The 19,624-nt window shown below is 37.9% G+C and overlaps 2 protein-coding genes across 4 annotated transcripts in view; one reads left to right on the top strand and one right to left on the bottom strand.

Annotated features, from left to right (window-relative positions):
* Positions 1 to 749: 749 nt before the first annotated feature.
* LOC116289708 (uncharacterized) overlaps positions 750 to 19,624 on the bottom strand; it is a 53,773-nt gene continuing 34,898 nt past the window's right edge. For all 3 annotated transcript variants that reach the window (XM_089030140.1, XM_089030141.1, XM_089030142.1), the window contains 20 exons: positions 17,605 to 17,791; positions 16,469 to 16,560; positions 15,151 to 15,285; positions 14,839 to 14,958; positions 11,664 to 11,698; positions 11,287 to 11,407; positions 10,534 to 10,650; positions 10,218 to 10,312; positions 9,764 to 9,836; positions 9,139 to 9,208; positions 8,524 to 8,687; positions 7,390 to 7,476; positions 6,918 to 7,004; positions 5,896 to 5,982; positions 5,030 to 5,137; positions 3,984 to 4,070; positions 3,408 to 3,476; positions 3,060 to 3,137; positions 2,643 to 2,786; positions 750 to 1,941 (listed from right to left, as the gene is read on the bottom strand). In XM_089030140.1, coding sequence (XP_088886266.1) covers positions 1,885 to 1,941; positions 2,643 to 2,786; positions 3,060 to 3,137; positions 3,408 to 3,476; positions 3,984 to 4,070; positions 5,030 to 5,137; positions 5,896 to 5,982; positions 6,918 to 7,004; positions 7,390 to 7,476; positions 8,524 to 8,687; positions 9,139 to 9,208; positions 9,764 to 9,836; positions 10,218 to 10,312; positions 10,534 to 10,650; positions 11,287 to 11,407; positions 11,664 to 11,698; positions 14,839 to 14,958; positions 15,151 to 15,285; positions 16,469 to 16,560; positions 17,605 to 17,791 — 2,013 coding nt within the window. In that variant the 3' untranslated portion in view covers positions 750 to 1,884. The remainder of the gene's footprint in view (positions 1,942 to 2,642; positions 2,787 to 3,059; positions 3,138 to 3,407; positions 3,477 to 3,983; positions 4,071 to 5,029; positions 5,138 to 5,895; positions 5,983 to 6,917; positions 7,005 to 7,389; positions 7,477 to 8,523; positions 8,688 to 9,138; positions 9,209 to 9,763; positions 9,837 to 10,217; positions 10,313 to 10,533; positions 10,651 to 11,286; positions 11,408 to 11,663; positions 11,699 to 14,838; positions 14,959 to 15,150; positions 15,286 to 16,468; positions 16,561 to 17,604; positions 17,792 to 19,624) is intronic.
* LOC148911019 (G protein-coupled receptor 3-like) lies at positions 13,405 to 14,485 on the top strand. Its single transcript, XM_089030586.1, has one exon. It carries the CDS (start codon positions 13,405 to 13,407, stop codon positions 14,344 to 14,346), a length of 942 nt encoding a protein of 313 aa, XP_088886712.1. The 3' UTR covers positions 14,347 to 14,485.

Here is a 19,624-nt window from a genome sequence, read left to right as displayed (position 1 = left end):
CGGTTTCTTTGAAATACCGCCGACCATGGACGTACCAAACAAGTTCTGAAACAGGTTTTAACCGGAAATAAGTAGTAAGCATGAGCAAATGTAGAAAAGCGCTTAATATTTTCTCTGCCAAGAATCGTTAACGAGGGAAACTCTACGGAGGACGACAAGAGATCGTGTTCCCACTTGTCTTATTTCATGATGAAAATATAAATAATAAAATATCAGCATAATGAGTTATAGATATACGTTATTCACCGGCCAGGAGGTCCGGATAACGGCCTCGGTCCGTATATTCAAGACCTCGGGCACAGTTTTTCCCTATCCGGACCGACCATAGGACGGTAAATAACTTATTTATTTTTTCCCCGTATTTTTTTAAACTTGTTTTGTAATCGTTTTGTTTTGGTGTTTAGCGGCAGAGGATACCGGACCGCGAGCGCGGTTTGTCTCCCCGATTAGTAGGGCACTTGATAGATACTGACAAAATACCGCCCGCTCAAACAGCCAATCAAAACGCAAGATTTTTTAGGATACCGGACCGGAGAAAAATAAAACACCAATATCTTACATGTGAAATCTTCCATTATTTCTCTTCCATTATCTTGCCTACCATTAGTTTCCTCTGTGGTAGAGCGCATGCAGTAAAACCATGAAATAAAAACAAAGTTGATACTGACAAATAGTACTATTTAGTGACCAATATTTGCTATCACTCAACCAGAACATTCATGACACAAAAACAAATACACCAGAGAAAATTTGCGTATTAAATATAAATAAATTATAATATATTATTATACCGAGACAAATAATTCAATGTTGTAGCTCCACGGCTAGTTCGACGATGCAGCGGCCATCTTGAATCGCAACGCATTATGGGTCACTCGAAAAAAAATCCAAAGATGCTGAAATTACGACTCCACTATCTTTGAGAAATCAGTCAGTGCGGAACTGACTATTTTTTGATTCAACTTTTTCAAATTATGTGAAATGTCAATCGACGTCATTGCTGTAACACAGCTTTGTATATTTGTTCCCTGTACGATCAATAATGCTTTGCGATCCAAGATGGCCGCCGCATTGTCGAAAAAGTCCATTTCGCTACTACATATGGTCGAAGTTTCTACAGTTATTTACATTGCACGTTTTAAAAGATTTTGTTTTCTTTCTTTCAGGTTCCCATCTGGATATTTTTTTGGGTTTCCTGCTTCCGCACACATTTCCTTCATACTCACAATTATTATTAGAGACTTTGTCTTACGTGACAGCGCGATACAATTAATTTAGTGCGTTCGCATTACAGTGACTGCACGATGCAGTCCATTTGTCTTGCTCACCATTCGAGTTCCCAGTAGCTCAGTGGTTAAAGCGTCCGACTAGAACACGAAAGGTCGTGAGTTTTTACCTGGAATTCCCTGTCTCTGCACACATTCCCTTCATACACATACTTTCAGGTTAATGTCATAAAAATATATTAGTATTCGGCAACCATTTCAACTGAATTCCAGTTCGAAGTTTTACCAAGAATTAATTCAAGTTTTACTATCTAAATTATTTAACCGACTCTCCATGAATGGAAAAAATCGTTGGATGCAATGTGTACTAGTTACGTTACAACATAAGAATGTTATATTAAAACCCCTTTTACTTTTAACTTTGATGCGACTTTGGTGGCAATTTAAAAAGACAATACAAAAGAAATGCCACAAATTCAATAAAGAAAAAGGTCGACTTCTTTTGCATTTTCCTGTTAGTCTCACATCAAAGATACCTCGTAGTATTGAAAGGGGCCAAAAGGGCCAAAAAGAGGCCAGTGCAAGTCTTTTAGGCTGTTTCAGCTTGATAAGAGAAGTCATCTATTGTGTCACTGTACCATCGTAGCTTTTAACCAATCTATGTTTGGTTTTGACTGGGTTCTGAAACCGTTTTCGCAAAGATGTGTTTCATCATCTGAAAGTAATAAAATGTTATCTTGTCAAATAGGGCATTTCACGGATCCCGTTACTCAACCTCAGCCTCGTCAGCGTGTAATTATTCTTTAGAATTTGACTACAGTCCGCAGTAATGAAAGGAATTTATACATCAACGAACAATTGAAACACTTAAAAATTTCACAGGTTGTAGGCAATTTCTAAAGAATATATTACACGCTGACGAGGCTGAGGTTGAGCCGCGGGATCTGTGAAATGGTCTATTGGCTTGTTTTCTAGTGGAAAATGTTCAACACATTCTGTTGAGGACAGTACTGATCCAGTCTGAAAGTCAAAGCAGGAGCGTAGCGAGGTCTCGGTCATACACCGAATCGAAATATGGCGACCAATTTGAATAAGTATTGTTCTGCACTGACTAGCGACTGACTAGCCTCCTATACATGTGAAAATGCTTTTATGTTTCCACGTGAACACGAGGCTAGTCAGTCGCTTGTCACCGCAGAACAATAGTTATTCAAATTGGTCGCCATATTTCGATTCGGTGTATAGAGTCGGCAATGTACCATTTTTCCGCAACTTTGCTTCTTTCTTCAGTTTCAGCCAATCAAATTGAATCAATAATTAGTCCAACACGTGTTTATCATGATCTTTCATTCAATACTAATAAAAAAATAAAAAAATAAAAAATAAATGAATTCATGGCTTGAACATTATACATACCTCTTTAAACTTGTCAGGCAGACTATAACAAAACTCGTCTTCATCGACCCCGGCAGGCAAAATGGAAGATAATGGATTTGATGGATTTAACACTGTGTATCTATCGAGTCTTTCCTTGGGGATGTAGTCTTGTATAACTTGCGACTAATAAAAACAAAATATAAGGTAAGGACATTTATTTACTTTGATATCGCGGGGAGTGGTTGTGCAATTCTCCCGAGCCAGGAGCTCATGATGTATAGAGCGATCAAAAGATTTCTCCTTTAGCATCCATTGTTAACCGCACCAAGATGGCCGCCATGTTTTTGCTTTTTGACTCTCTTGGAAATGTGATAAAAGGAGGTGAAACAAATAATAAAATATGCATTGAAAAATGAATGTATCGTTTCCTTGTTACCGGATAAAAAGTAATTATACCATTGGTTTGGGAAGCTCCTCTTCTCTCCGCGAGTCTGACAGGCGAAGAAAGACTGACGCTCCTTCAAGGAATTTTATCTGGAAAAAAACACAAAAATATCTACATTACCGATAATGATTTTATGGATCGAGCTACGTCCCGCGCGAGAATTAAAAGAGCTGCTGATAAAAGGAATTTAAAAGGTTTTTTTGCCAGCTTCTGCGGCTTTCTTCTCGGCAAAAATCAACTTCTAAATTCCAATTGGAATCCAATGGAATAAAAGTCACTCTGTGGAACCACTATTGATTCCTATTTCATTTTTATGTTATCTATATTTGGGCACCTCGTTAGATGATTCAGAAACTCACCTTTTGGTTTCGACGGAAAGCAGCCATAACATCGTGACAATAATCATTTTGTAAAGCATCCAGTATGGACTGGTAATGAAATATTCCGCCATTAATATATCATAATGATTAATAATTAATGACTAATAATTTATATTGAGCCCTTTCTATGTGTATATAATCAAAGGAGTTACCAATCATGAAAGGTAGTTAGTATGAGGTTTAGGCACTGAAGGTGGTCACTGCCAGGGTTTCTTTACGTCCTCAGTGGTTCTTTTACGTCCCTCCGATGTTGGTTAGTAATGATGAAGTGTGGAGAATGCAAAGTGATTAATGCCATGATCACCCAGCTTGCGCTTTTATGTCTATTAGTTTTGCTGTGCTGTGTGAAGTTATAAATCACTTGGGGATTGGCAGAACACTCGCTACGCTACAGGTCGTGCATCTCCTCACACTTCTCTCGTGTTCTGACAACCTTGTGTGCTTTATGACTGCACACAATAGCGCGCGTTTTCTATTTTCTTTTTCAATAATGCACGCTGTTTCAATACTGTAGGTAATTTGTTTTGGGCGGGTTTCTAATAAAGGCGATCTTACCTCAGAAGGTTCTCCTTGGTAAAGCGGCAGCTGATAAGATCCATTCAAGACGTATCCTTCATTGAACACTTGTATAACCGTCCAAGCCTGCGTAGAATAATTATAACAAATGTCATGACCCTAACATGCGAATCTGCGCATGCGCTAGAGTGATGAGGCTTGATTGAAGTCCAGGTGCTCAGCTCGGAGCGCGGAATATTTTCCCGATAATTTTTGGAGGTCATTTTTGTTAAGTAATACAGTCAGGCAAAGTTAAAAAAATCAATTCTCGCATAGTTTATACATTCACCACCTTTCATACATCGATTTACTGGTCACACACGAAGCATTAAATCAGGTTTTAAGAGGTTCGAAGGATAATTCAAATTTTAACCTTGCAGCCTCGGTTGAATGCTTCGCGTTGGACCAGTGAGACGTTGTATTGGAAGTGGCGAATAGAGGTTTTGTAGTATCACGTGACGGCTGCCATGTTAGATGGCAGCAACAATACAATCGTTCTACAAAGTATAACAATGAATTAAATTCCCAAGAGCAAAGGGAGTTTATTGTTCTGCCATCCAACCACAGGTAGCCCAAGCTGTATTATAGGCGTGGTCACGTGATGGTGCAAAACCTCTATACGAAGAAAGTTTGGATTAATCTGCATACAGACTACAATAATGTGCAGACTTTCTTTACTCGTGTCCTTCCTACTGCTAACAAGTATTTTGAACATATTGGAATAATATGAAAGTCGGAATCTTTCGTGAAGGTATTTGTGCCCCGATCTTTTACCGAAACGTCCCAGACATTAGAGAGTTTTAGATTTACGTTCACGGCAAACGTGAAACGTCAGTTGACCAGTAAGAAATTCTTTTAAATTACTGAAAAAGAATCGCAAAAAAGTCCAAGTAGTAGAAAAACAAAAGAGTATTTGCGCTTGGTGAGAAGGTTTGTAAAAGGTAAAGTAAAATACACGAAAACTATGAAAACGTGGTCACGTTTGCCGTTTGCGGGGAGAAAAAAAAGTTAATCTAAAACTCTCTATTGCATTATCTCATCCTTACCTGTCCCTTCAGACCATAAACCTCTTGGTGTTGGGAAAAGTCAACTGTTACCTCGTGCAGATGTACGACGAGTACTAGGAATTGATGGTATAAGCGACGAGGAAAAGCCTGAAGAAAAAAAGAAAGATTACTTTGAGTTCATTATCGCATCGAGTGAGAGAAGAAGCCTTGTTAGAGATATCTGGTTTGGCGCGTGTTTGTATTGCATAGTGACATTTGAAAAAATATGGCGACCAATTTGAATAACTGTTGTTCTGCACTGATTAGCCTCTCATAACGCTTTTGTTTCCACGTTTGAACACGAGGTTAGTCAGTTCCGAACAACAGTTATTCATATTGGTCGCCATATTTCGATTCGGTGTATACGATTTCAAAAAGATATTTGACTTCGGGTTTAACGCAGTTAACGGTGATTATAGTCAATTTAAACTTAATTCTAATCTTACGAAATCATTTGTAAATTGAGGCATTCCAACATTCTCCACGTTTAAAATAAATATAAGATAGCGCTTAATGCGATATGTACGTTATGTCTTATTATTAGTAGTAATAAAAGTTTATTTTAAAAAATCTTTACTAATCTTAAAATACTTTAGTAATTGTTTGAATTCATTGAATGAAGTATGATCGTATTTCATTACTATGTGAATATAATGTATTAAAATTGTGAAGCGTTGTTGAACTTCTGGAATTGAAGCTATATAAAATATTATCAGCATCATTATTATCATTATTAATGCGAAGTAATACGGGCAGCAAAATCCTGCACCTTGGTGTGCAACGCGAAAGCTTTACAGTTTACAAGACGAATGGTTTTACCAGCGCACGTGCAACGACTTTTCATTTCTTGCTCTACGTTAACTTACTTTCATCCCATCAAGCCATACGGGTGAACTCACATCACTAGAATAAACTAGTTGACTTGAATAGGTTAATGGATCTGATTGGTCACCCTGGAATCAGTTATATAATTCGGAAATGGTTCATCAGAGTTTAAAAGCGAGATCAATATCATTTATCGGAAAACAACAATGTTATTCATGTCTTTTTCAGTGAAGACACTCTAGTTGCTTTAGTAACATTGTTACAATGTTTTCATCCTCACAGATATAACACTGCCAACATCACTGTTACCATCACCATCATCATAAATGGAATTAATCACCATCATCATCATCAACAGACATCCTCATCATCATAAGTAGGCATCATCATTACCACCATCATCACCATCACCAGAGTTCATCCACAGTAGCATCACCCTCAACAGACATCCTGCCAGTCATCATAAACAAAAATCATCATCGCCATCATCAAAATATATGTTCAGAGCCACCATGATCATCACTACTTAACAGATATCATTATCAGTATCATCATCAATAGACATCATCATCATCAGCATCATCACCAGAGATCATCCACAGTAGCATCACCCACAGCAGACATCCTTCCAGTCATCATAAGTGGACATCATCATTACCACCACCACCATCATCATCATCATCATCATCACCAGAGATCATCCACAGTAGCATCACCCTCAGCAGACATCCTTCCAGTCATCATAAGTGGACATCATCATTACCACCACCACCATCATCATCATCATCATCATCATCACCAGAGATCATCCACAGTAGCATCACCCTCAGCAGACATCCTTCCAGTCATCATAAGTGGACATCATTATTACCACCATCATCACCATCATCAAATATATCATCACCACCATCATCATCACTACTCAACATCATCAGTAGACATCATCATCAGCAGCATCAACAACCGTAACCATCAACACCATCAGTCATCATCATTGTCGCCATCATTCTTATCATTACCACCAACTACAACAATATCAAATATAACGACTCTTTTGTGTTACCTTATAGAAAGATCCTGGGGGTGACAGACAGTACGTCGCAAAGGTAAAACTTGACCATGGAAGATTCTGTGCCCCATCAACAGATACCTAAAAATAACACCGAATAGATTCGATAACATAGCTCTTCATAGTTCTACCCCTCCTATAAGCACTACCCAACGTTTCTCGATTATTTTCTTTATAGACCCGTTACATGTGACGCCAAAGCAGCTCAATAGCTGTTTTATTACAGTTGAGCCTGCAATATTATATTCTTTTGCTTTAAGAACCATACAATTGAGGCTATCGGGTCGATACGATGCTTGTTGTCTCATTTTTATCTCATCTCATTTGCATGCATCCATAATAATTGCTATTTGGAGGACAAAAAAAAAATTCAATCTTATGACCTGAGAATTGGAAACCTATTGTTATGTTATCCAAATTGAGCTGCATTCTGACGTGCTGCAAGGGGTCTATTAGTCGTGTATACCTTGAGTCCGTGTAACTGGTGATACAAAGCAACATAATTCAAATTGAAATCTTCAGGAGCAGCATCTATACTGCGTGTTAGCTGGGTCTGAAATTGTAATGATATGATAATGATTTATGATTTATATATCGCCCTTTATATATGGATATAATCAAAGGCGCTTTACATTGAATGAAAGATTGAATGACAGATTGCTTTTATGCAATTTACAAGCATGAGAGATGGTTAGTATGAAGTGTAGGAACTGAGGGTGGTCACTGCCAGGGATTCTTTACGTCCTCAGTGGTTCTTTTACGTCCCTCCAAAGTTGGTTAGTAATGATGAAGTGTGGAGAATGCAAAGTGATTAATGCCATGATCACCCAGCTTGCGCTTTTATGTCTATTAGTTTTGCTGTGCTGTGTGGAGAGACGGGACCGCCATTTAAAGTGGTCATCCGAGCCACTTGAAAGTCTAACCATTTGCAGATGTAATTACAAAGGCAACACTTTCTCCTCAGTTATTTTAAGATCCTGAGTGTTGGTCCGGCCGAGGCTTGAACCACGACCTCCCGCACGAAAGTCCGATGCTCAACCAACTGAGCCAACCATAATTGGATGCGGTAAAATGAGAGGAAATAAAGTCAAGAGAACTTAGTAAATTGGAAAAAGAAGACTTGGTTTGACCGGGGACGATGAACAACGCGAGGTTGGAGGGAAAGTGGGAGAAACTGGAAAACACTTGAAAATAGTCCTTTTTACCGAAACGGCGGCCATCTTGAATTCTATCGTTTTATCATATAGTTACTAATTTTATTTCGGTATTGAATTTATTTACGCAAAACGAAAGACGTTTGTATCAGGATCCAGCAGAACTTCTCGCGCGCGGATGGCGTCAGCACTGTGCTCCGTTCACTAATAAAGCACAGTTTTCGACCAATCAGCGCGCGCGTACTATTTTAACTATATAATAAAACTTAAAAAAGTGCATAGCGGTCAAGACTTCAAATTATTTGAAAATGTAATCCCGCCACTCTATGCTTTATATATATTCAACGTGTTTCCTCGGCATCCCATAATTCAAGATGGCCGCCGTATCAGTATAAAAGTCTATTATAACAATTCTTTTGTTGGTAATCAAATCTTAACTAATTTACCTTAATCCAGCTGGCAATAACTCGATCCTTTTTCATGTTATTTTCCTGGTTGTTGCCAATGAGTTTAACCGATTCACGAACGGTTAACGGTTGTCTTAGCACCATGCTATGGAATATTTGACATTCTCCAAGAGTAGGCTCGCAGGACAGTGAAAAATATTGACCTGTATGTAGAAACAAGAGAAACATATTGACCGGTGTGTAGAAACAAGAGAAACATATTGACCTGTGTGTAGAAACAAGAGAAACATATTGACCGGTGTGTAGAAACAAGAGAAACATATTGACGTGTGTGTAGAAACAAGAGAAACATATTGACGTGTGTGTAGAAACAAGAGAAACATATTGACCTGTGTGTAGAAACAAGAGAAACATATTGACCTGTGTGTAGAAACAAGAGAAACATATTGACCTGTGTGTAGAAACAAGAGAAACATATTGACCTGTGTGTAGAAACAAGAGAAACATATTGACCTGTGTGTAGAAACAAGAGAAACATATTGACCTGTGTGTAGAAACAAGAGAAACATATAGACCTGTGTGTAGAAACAAGAGAAATCTGGTCACCTATTACACCATTACGAGACAGGCTATTTTTCGAAAGCGAAGACTAACCTTCTTCATAGCGTTGCTTAGCAACCACAAGTCCTTCTCTTTCCCACTGGCTTTCAGGGAACTCTGAAGTCTGAAGAGAAATAAAATATACCCGGCACCTTTACCGTGCGGACACACTAACCGGGACGACTTGAAGAAAGCCAACCAATCATGACACAGAGTGAAAACAAAGGAATCAAACTCAAGTCAAACTGGAACCAATCAGGAGCAAGCAACAAAGCCTGGATCTGATCATATATCTGAGAAAGACTTAGGTGATCAACAACCATGGGAATGAGAGATTGCAATTGTGTACTAAAGATGTTTCTAGCCAAGCTAGACCATAATGCAACATATCTACTATGTGACAGGAAAACAGCTCAAAGGCTGGCGCGGAAAACTGGTAACGAGTAGGGCGCGCGCTGAATCATGTCTTTTTTTAAAAGGACGCCATTTTTTCAATATAACGGAAAGCTTAGCAAAGTCTTTTGAAAAACAGAACGAAAACCAAAGTAAATTTGAGTCGATTTAAAATTTAAAACCTGAAAAACGAGAAAGACTAATGGCCTCTCCTAAAAGAGCCCCATGATGCAGTGCGCGATATACTCCTTATCAGTTTTCTGCGCAACTTCAGAAAGACCAATACCTCCTTGGGTCTGCCGTTAGGATGACAAGCTGCTAGAACAATCCTTACGAGTAGACTGGCACAAGGAACAGGTCTGGAGGCAAAATGAATAAAAAATATATATCAAACGCGACAGTTATTACCCGGAATGAATACTATTTACGATTTTTCTGTTGTTTTTTTTTAAACAAACATATTACAAAACAGCCACCGCCGACTATTTCAAGTGGAAGAAAAGCAAACGCAAGACGTCAAATGACTAATAAAATAGATGAAGTAATTACAAAAATCGATGTTCAAGTATTTGTCAGCGCTTTTTTCTTGATACTTATCAAAAAGGCTAAAGCGTTGGTCAAAAATTCTAGGTAAATAAATTCTGGTGTTGTGATCAAAAGTTCGAAATATCTTTATTAATTCTACATCCCAACGCAGATGAATATCAATCAAAGTCAAAATACCGGTTAAAACAACGTACTTTAACTTTTGTATCAAGGATGGTCCAAGAGGCTGACTGAAGTCTGGGGCTCCATTGAATATGCGTATCTGATGTGCACCTTCGTTCAACGAAAACTGTAAAATAGAAATGAAACAATAAGGGTTAAATATAAATCAAAACAATTAAGATGCGCGACGTGCCAGACGTTTCATTTTGTCAACGCTAGACTGGAAGGAAGGAAGGAAGGAAGGAAGGAAGGAAGGAAGGAAGGAAGGAAACAATTCGACGAACGGGAGAAAACAAAATAACAACTTTGCATTGACAAACCTTGCTTCAAGGAAGCATCTGTATTTACCTTTTCAGTATCACTGTTATTCGAAGGTGGATCAGTTGAACCAAGTTTTAAGAATATTGGTAGAACAGCGTAGCCAAGACAACAAAGCTTTTTCGATAAACGGTCAACGGTATATACCTGAAAGAAATCTTGATTAACATAAGCCGTTCCAGAGTTGTAGATATGCGTTGCATTATGAAACTGTTATATATCGAAATAAATCTGAAAATTAACACGACATCTAAAGAATCCTAGTCAACTACAATGCACTGGTCCCTGTGTTGTTGTTTACATCGTTCGCCTACGTCGTTGTCGAAGCCGATGGAGTAAAATTTCTGCAAATTCACTACGCCAATGTCCTCAAATTCCCAACGTTTCCTAACTTTCATTCCACAGCAAGTAGGTTAAATTTTTCAGAGTGATTCTCTTTGTGAAATTATGATTTTTCGGTCGTCCAACTGTTAGACATCACAACTTCCAAAAATCCACCTTAGATTCGTTGCTATAATTTCTCAAATCTCGCGAAAAGCTTTAAGTGACTGGACTGTGAAGATGACTTCCGCTCAGTTTGTCGAAATGTCAGTCACCACCAACAACGGTCTTTCTCATATTAAAAAAAATTATTGGTGGAATTGCAACTAAGGTAAAGAATACGGCATTAATTTTGACAAACAGACCGCAGACAGACAGTCACACAGACAGCGGACAGACCGCAAAGAGACAGTCAAATAGACAGACAGGCAGAAATATAGAATAGGCATTCCTTTGTCACACCTTAAGCATCAGTGTTGACGTGGCCGGAAACACAGGTTCTCTGAACTCCAAACGATGATCAAATTCTGGATTATAAATATCTGAGTACAGCTTGGACTGGGCCTCAACATCTGGTCCGACCCTGAAACAAACAATGATAATAATAAAAATGATGACGATCATGATAAGATGATCATGATGGTGGTAGTGGCGGTGGTGGTGGCGATGGTGGTGGTGATGACGATGGTGATGACGTTGATGATGATGATGATAATGATAAGATGATTATGATGGTGGTGGTGGCGGATGGCGGTTTTCCTCCCTACACGAAATTCCACTTCTAAAATCTAATTCGATCATGAAACGAGGGTCAAAAAAGGGCTATATCTTAAACTCACTTGTCATAGTTCTTGTCCATAACTCGCCCGGCGACCTTCAAAAGAGAAATAATCTAAAGAGTTAGCGCTGTGTTTGAGTTGAATACCATTTCACTAGATTATGAAAAATACAGCAAATAGACCAGGGTTTTCGTGTACGGGAATATACCTTTTTACCCGATATGGCGAAAATCTTGAATTATATTTTTTAATACAATCCCATATGAAAGCTAAGACATACTTGGTTAACCCATACACAACGCTCACTAATGCGCATGCGTGGTGGCCAGTCAGAATTGTTTACCAAGGCAAATGAGTGGCGAAGGCAGGAGCAACTACGAGGGTTCAGAGGCATACACCATGCAAAATTTTGAAATTGAAACACTCGGAAATGCGATTCAGAGTTTTGAGGGGCATTTGTAACCTTTCACTGAGCCACATAGTGGTTAGGGCCCTGCAAGGAAACAGCTTCCATCAAAATAATAAGGTTTGACCCTGGAAAAAAGTTTTTTTTTTACTATGACTCTCTTCTCTGAAGCTCGAAGCCCGACACGAGTGAAAAAACGTCTGCGCATGCTCTGAATCCGTAGGCAAATTAGTCAAAACATATGTAAATTTGACTTTCAACAAGCCTGATAAATTGGACTTCACAAAATGCCAAAACTTAGTGTCCATGCTTGAAATATAAGGCTATTTCTTTCATATTGTGTTTGTTAATACAGTATCTTGGTCTGACAAAAGTATACTCTCGAACTTTTTTGTATACTTGGAGAAAACAAGCATTTATTTTCTCACTCAAACTCTTCAAAATTCTTAGAAAATGTGATAAAATGCACGCATGCGCAAATGGTTTTCTCTAGTGTCGTGCGGCCCTCCCCCAATAAAGAACGTTCCTTCCCAATAACTTGTAAGGAGACAGCGTTAAACAATGTCAAAATAATGTTTACAAATCTAAGATTTCAACCAAAATTAAAGATCAAGAAATGCCTAAAATTGTGAACACTTTAATAATGTTTACGAGGACTGTCATCTCACTCACGACAACTTCATTTTGAAATCATTTTGCCAAGTACATAAGTGATATAAAGCAATCATATCAGCTACGGTACTTCAGTAACTTTAATAACTTTAAATAAACAAAGTTAATATGAAATATTTTGCAGTGCCTCGCCATAGGTGAAAAAGTTTTTTGATGAACTTGGCGACGAAAATTCAAATTCTCACCAAGGGGTTTGACGGGTTTTCTAATCATTCCACCAAATTGATCAAAAAGTCATCGTCAAAACAAAAGACATGAATAACATTATGCAAACTGTTATTATAACTATTTTATTTTCAACTGGACTGACCATTTTAAAAAAGTACAGAATTCCGTCCTTTGACTCAGTAAATTTCAAATTAAAGTCATTTTTGCCAAAAGTTTAAAAAGATTTCGATGATCGGTCAGAATATTTCATCTGAAGCTGTTATTCCTCAAAAGATAATATTCGATTTTTTTGTTTTCATCTGCATTATGAATAGACAATGTATACGATTTCAGAGGATTCTCATTTTGCAAATACAAAACAATAAATAAATTCAGGCGAGTAGCATACATTATAATACGATAGTTAAGTGACATTTGATTTCCATTTTCCCAATAATCCTTTATTAAAAGATCATTACATTTCATGCACTCCAGAATTCTCCAGACGTGACTACTACCACCGCGTCTAAATCAGGCCCAAAACCATTACGATAACCTATACGTACTTTCTTCAAGATGGAAAATACAACGTATGAAGAAAATAAGTGCCTTATTTTGCCAGCTGAACTTCAAACAACCTTCGATTTTTTCTCAAGAAGCGTACAGTACAATTTACTTATTTTGTCGATGATATGTGGCATTCTCTCTCCTTTGGTAGTTTGCACCAATTTACTTTTCCTACGAACCATGACAAAAAATCCGTCGCTTCATTCTCCACCAAATATTCTCCTATGTTCCTTAGCGACAGCCGACTTGCTTTCTGGTTGTATAAGTCTTCCTTTATATGTTGGATGGATGTCAGTCTATGAAATCAATCTGTCTTGCATATACAATAGGTTTGTTGTTTTAACCTGCTTCATTATACATGGCTACTCGTTTTTCACTTTCGTACTCATTAGTTTAGAGCGTTACATAGCTTTGTTCTATCCACTGAGATATTTCTCTATAGTCACTGTAACTAGAACTGTAAAGACTGTGTTCTTCTTCTGGGGATATTCCTTGCTAAGTTGCCTTGTGAGTGGTAGTGTTTTTCACTTCAATGGGATGATTTGTACTGCTCTGGCAAACCTCTCTATCGGCAGTGGTATTATCATGGTATCGTATATCAAGATCATTAAGCTTGTAAGACGACACCGTCGACAGATACAAGCCCAGACACTTGCTCAACATCTTCCAAACATTTGTGGTTCATTGAGACAACGAAAGACAGCCATCACCATGGGATTAATTATTGGAGTTATGCTTGGATGCTACTTTCCCCTTTGCTGTGTTTACGGTGTCGTTTTGTTGAATGGATTCAATGAAACAACCATTCAAGCTCTTTTGGCTTGCTTCGCTGCTAGTATGAGCAGTTCGTTATGGAATCCAATTATTTATTGCTGGAGAAATCTAGAGATCAGAAACGCACTAATATCTCAGGCACAAGAGATCAAGACACTGTTTTATGGTTCTCAGTGAACACTGTACTAATATCTCAGGTACGAGAGATCAAGACCCTGTTTTACGGTTCTCAGTGAACACTGTACTAATATCTCAGGTACAAGAGATCAAGACCCTGTTTTATGGTTCCCAGTGACCACTTTACTAATATATCAGGCACAAGAGATCAAGACCCTGTTTTATGGTTCTCAGTGACCACTGCACTAATATATCAGGTACAAGAGATCAAGAACCTGTTTTATGGTTCCCAGTGACCACTGTACTAATATCTCAGGCACAAGAGATCAAGACCCTGTTTTATGGTTCCCAGTGACCACTGTACTAATATCTCATGTACAAGAAATCAAATTAGAAACGAATTCTAATTTTCGAAACGGTTGCTACAACATGCTGCAATGCTCCATGCAACTTGTGTCGCAAGGCTGTTGCCAGACAAGTTGCAGAGAAAATTGCTTTGTGTAAGCACGCCTTCAAATAGGTACGTTTTTCGGGCCATGCAAATTTCGATACCTTAGAGACGGTAACACTGTCTGGTAGAAATCGAACACCATCAATATAAAGATCAAAACCACTTCCAGGAGTGAACATTTTATTGGTAACGAAGGATCTGGCATTCTTTAGCCACGCATTCTGTTGGGGAAAAAAGATATCGTATATTTACAATTGCTGAGTATTACGAGGTTCATCAAAGTTGTTTTTTTTATTGATATTAAATCAGCGAGCCTCTGGTTCGGAGGCAGAAATCAATCTGTTTCCCTGGCGTTTGACTGCTTGGGAAAGGTCTATATAATGTGAATGTTAGTTGGGCAATAGAATACATACCTTCGGAACTTCGTTTTCCTCGACATATTCAGGAGGAGGTGATGGACTTTCAAGGGGCCGTTGGAAGCCAGAGAATATTGCCATCGTAAGCGCAGCCCGTCCATACCTACTCCACTCACTCGGGTATTTGTCAATCTAAAGAAGTAAAGCAATAACAATCACTTGTGTGTTGGTTAGTTCTCTTCCGGAATATATCTACCAAAAGGCACACAAACTCCATTACTACGATAAGCGATACTTCATGAGCTCAGGGAAATTGTGCCAAAGTTTTTTTTGTCACGAGTGACCAATAGGTGGCATGGGTTACAATCATTCGAAGTTGAGAAAAAACCCGGGTCGAGTTGGTATGGCAGTGCATTTTGGGGCTGTTTTAGGGGAGATATTTCCAAGATGGCGTCTATTTCATCCCTAAAACAGTCCCACAGTGCACTGCAATGCCAACTCGACCGAAGTTTTCTTCAACCGGAAAGGCTAATGTACATTCATCTTCCATCTAAATGAACCTTATTCTACCCTTATAGCGTTTGGCTTTTTTATTTTACTCTGCAGATGATGAGAACACAGAATATTATTAATATTGTTAATTCAGCTTCCACCCATATTGTTTTATGCTCAGTCTGGTTCGTCTGTATCTGACTTGTAGTTGTCCATGAAAATACTGAACCGATTAACTTTTTTTCTTGTAATATACTCCGCATGGCCCAGACATTTAGCTCGATTAGTTTCTAAAGCTATTTCTAAATGTTTGTGCTCTCATCAACTGATATACCAAATAAGATAATTTTTGTACTTAATTTACTTTCTTTGGGCACAATAAAGTTATTATTGTTGTTGTTGTTGTTTGGCTGGGATAATATTGTTTGAAATAGTGGTATTCTGTTATTTACAGTCAATTCAAAAAACGTTGTCGTTGACCGGCTCAAGCCTACGCGACTGAACCGAAAGGAATATGGGTAAAATTCACTGAAGCGGTTGAATATTCGTTCTGAATTAATTGCTCCCGCTAGAAATAAGATAATAATGGCGAGAAACAATCCATAAAATGCATGTCTTTGGGCTTAGGGAAGAAAAACAAAGTAGTTATGATTCAGTTCACGATTTCGAAAATATGAAGGCATTAAAAAAACGTCTCCTTCAACACTTCCCGCTCGCCTACGAAGGTTCGTGCTGTAAACCAGGCATAACTAGTCAGATAAAATTATGCAGTCAACTCGGCTTCAATGATTACTACCCAGAGTTCCTTTCGGTCCAGTCGCGTAGGCTTGCGTTGGTCGATAACAACGTTTTTTGAATTGACTGTATATATACTATTCATTACCTTGACTGGCATATCAGTGATCTCGGGTACCGGTGGAAAAAATATGGGAACTGTATGAATCCCAACATTGAGCGACGAACTGCTCCCCACTCCTAGCAAATCAAAACAGAATACGGTGTTAAGTGGGTGGTTAATAGAGAATAAGAATGATCGTGTTGACAAGGAAAAAAAAAAGAAAAAATGAAACAGGAAAAAAGTCATAGAAAATTACGTACTGCAATTTTCATAAACATGCGAACTCTGTGTCTACGAGCTGCCCGCAGAAGTTTGGTTTGTCGCTGCTGTCAATCAAACCTAATCAAACCTAATCGTGTGCAAGTCGGAGGAAATTTAGATTTCTCACCCCACCTCACCTAGCCTCTTCGCGCTCAGTTGCGCATGCCTTGAGACTAGAGTATATAGAGGATGTTACATGGGCGTGCGGAGATACGAAATTTATAGAGTGAGCCAAGCGCCCATGTAATATTCTGTTTATTATATAATTATCCATAAAATCAACTTAAAAAGCTTTTTATTATTATAAAAAGTTTTTACTTATAAACTAATAGCATGGTAACGATATTTTCACATGTGAAAATATCAGTTTTTCGAAAAGGATAAATATAGGTATTTTATGGATAATTATATGATAACTACGGTTTCCTTAATAATCATGATAATAATGTTATACGAAAAAGGGTTATTAGCCCTTCGCCCATCCCGGAGGACCAGGTGCTGTATTTGTCTTTACTTAGATTTTTAAAACCTGATTATCGCTGGGGTGACTATCAAAAAAAACTGATATCATAGGTGGGTATAATCAGATGATTTGAAATAGTGACGCAGAAACGACGTCACTGTAAAACAGAGGTGTCCATGAAGTCTGCGAAAATTGATCAGCGAAATATAAAAACATGTCCCGGCCATTGGAATACAAATATAAACTCCTTATTTATTGTGTTATTATCAACCTCCTATTAGTAAGGTTTTTTTTTCATTTGGTGGCCTGGAAATCAATAATTTCAAGAGGAAAAGTGAAACCTCAGTATTGCAATTTTTCTCGATTCTGATTGGCTAAAAATGTTTTCTCAGATCAGCTGAGGTACAGGTGGATATCAAGAATTCAGCCCAATGTCTTCCGGTGTCTCTATTTTTACCTTGGGCTGACTGGCGACTAAGTCTCCCATTGCTGTAACCCAAGGGTATGAGTGTCCATGCTGCTAGTCTGCTTTCATCAAGTAGGTTCACTGCGGGAATTTGGTCTGTGCCTGGGTCTTTTGGTTGAAGATACACGCGTACAACTACAATGGACTTGCTGTTCCATTGTACTTGACGAAAACGAACCTGAAAATAACAAGAACAGGACGGAAAGTTTTTAGGGTTTACGAGAAAATTGAAAAAGAGGAGAGGAGAGGAGAGGAGAGGAGAGGAGAGGAGAGGAGAGGAGAGGAGAGTAAATACAATGCTACAAATCAATCATGCAGTGGGTGATAACTTAGTGGGTGATAACCGGCTTTGTTAGTAAGTTTAAATTTCGCCTTACTCTACTCCCGTACGTCATCGACTTGCGCGCGCATGCTCAATCCGTTCGTTGTTTTGATCAATTGAAATGAAAAGGAAAGAGCGCTCGAGCACAAGTTGATGATGCACAGGGGGACGGTAAGGCGAAATTTTAACTGCATCCAGTTTCTAAAAATAGCCCAACCGGGAATTTACATGGCGCGCGCCTTATTAAGAAGTTTCCCTCTCTTATTTACGCTGTCTTGATGCTTATGAATGTGTGGGTATGTGGGTATTTTAACTACTTAAGGAGGATGCCATGCTGTACATTAAACTATAATACGGTAGTCTGATCGAAGCTCATAAGATCTTTCATTTTTGAGATTTTTCTTTATGACTCTGCATCTTGTTTGAGGGCTTATACGGGCATCCATTTTCATCATAAACCCGAGGGATTGTGATATTGTAGGAAACTCGTTTTTTAAGAAAGAAAAACAAATACAGGAAAATTATGTATCACTGATGTTATGTAGTAGGAGTTTTCATTATAGCTATTAGATGTAGGATTATAATATTCTAGAAAACTCAGTTCTTTTTCATTGAAAGAAGAACAAATACAGTGAAATTTATGTATTATAACTTATATCCAAACCCTATAGCGAATGATACATAATTTTTCTGTATTTTATTTTTCTTTCTATGAAAAATTAACCGAGTTTTCTATGATATCATAATGCTACATAATCTTAAATCTAATACATATAGTGAAACCCACTACCCCATATAACCACAGCCTGATAAAAATACCATCGATCCTTTCTTCAGAATGTTTACCTACACATTAAAAAACTGCCCAATTAGATTGTTATAACGATACAAACATCCAGTGTGCTTGAGTTAAGATCAAAAGCACTTGACTCAAGAACTGACCAATTATTCGCTAATTTGTCTTCTCTTTGTTTTTACTCTTTTAGTTTCAGACAATTTCTAGGCCATTGATATTGTAAAAGTTGAAAATTATATCTTAGTTGACTAGCTATATATTTAATGTCCATGTAGAAGTAGGAAAACAAGTGTAAAATTGTTTGTTTGTATGGTTGACTATTAAAGCAATGATATTTTTGCCCTAAAATAAGAAATAAAAAAAAAAAAAGAGGAAATCCCTTGCTGTCGGTGTTAAAAGCGGAAAAATCCTTTTCAAGCTCATTATCAGATCAAAATAACCGAAGCCGTTGAAAACCTTCCTTCAATTTGGACACTTTAAGCTCGTTTTCCAAGTCTAGAGGCGAGAGTACATCAATAATTCACTGTTGATATACGAGAAGTCTTTTGATTGAGTTCATGAATTATTTTCACAATTTAAATGACTGGAGTTTTGAATCTGTTGGAGCTGAAAGAACCAATGAGAGTAAAGCGTCATGTGGTCAGAGACAACGAGAAAACACGCCCAGCACTGCAAGGGCTTCCCAGTCTTAAGTAAACTCGATGAACACGCATAAAATTTGTCGTTGGAAAAAAATTCGCGGTCAAAATCGTAACAGATATACCCAAAGATTTTCAATAAATATCCCAAAGGAATTAAATTAATTAAGAAGTATATTGACAAGTATCAAAATTTAACCATTTGTTCGTCCGCAAAATTCGCAAACTATAAATATTAAAAATACTTAAGAATGG

The sequence above is a fragment of the Actinia tenebrosa genome, unplaced genomic scaffold (genome assembly GCF_029948245.1).
Source record: "Actinia tenebrosa isolate PJP-AT-01 unplaced genomic scaffold, QUT_ActTen_1.0 PGA_scaffold15__27_contigs__length_11533743, whole genome shotgun sequence".
In the NCBI taxonomy this organism is placed as follows: domain Eukaryota; kingdom Metazoa; phylum Cnidaria; class Anthozoa; order Actiniaria; family Actiniidae; genus Actinia; species Actinia tenebrosa.
This window is presented reverse-complemented; position numbering and strand designations above follow the sequence as displayed.

Excerpts from the sequence above, each read along its gene's own strand:
- LOC148911019 (XM_089030586.1), top strand. The coding sequence starts at position 13,405 with ATGGAAAATACAACGTATGAAGAAAATAAGTGCCTTATTTTGCCAGCT.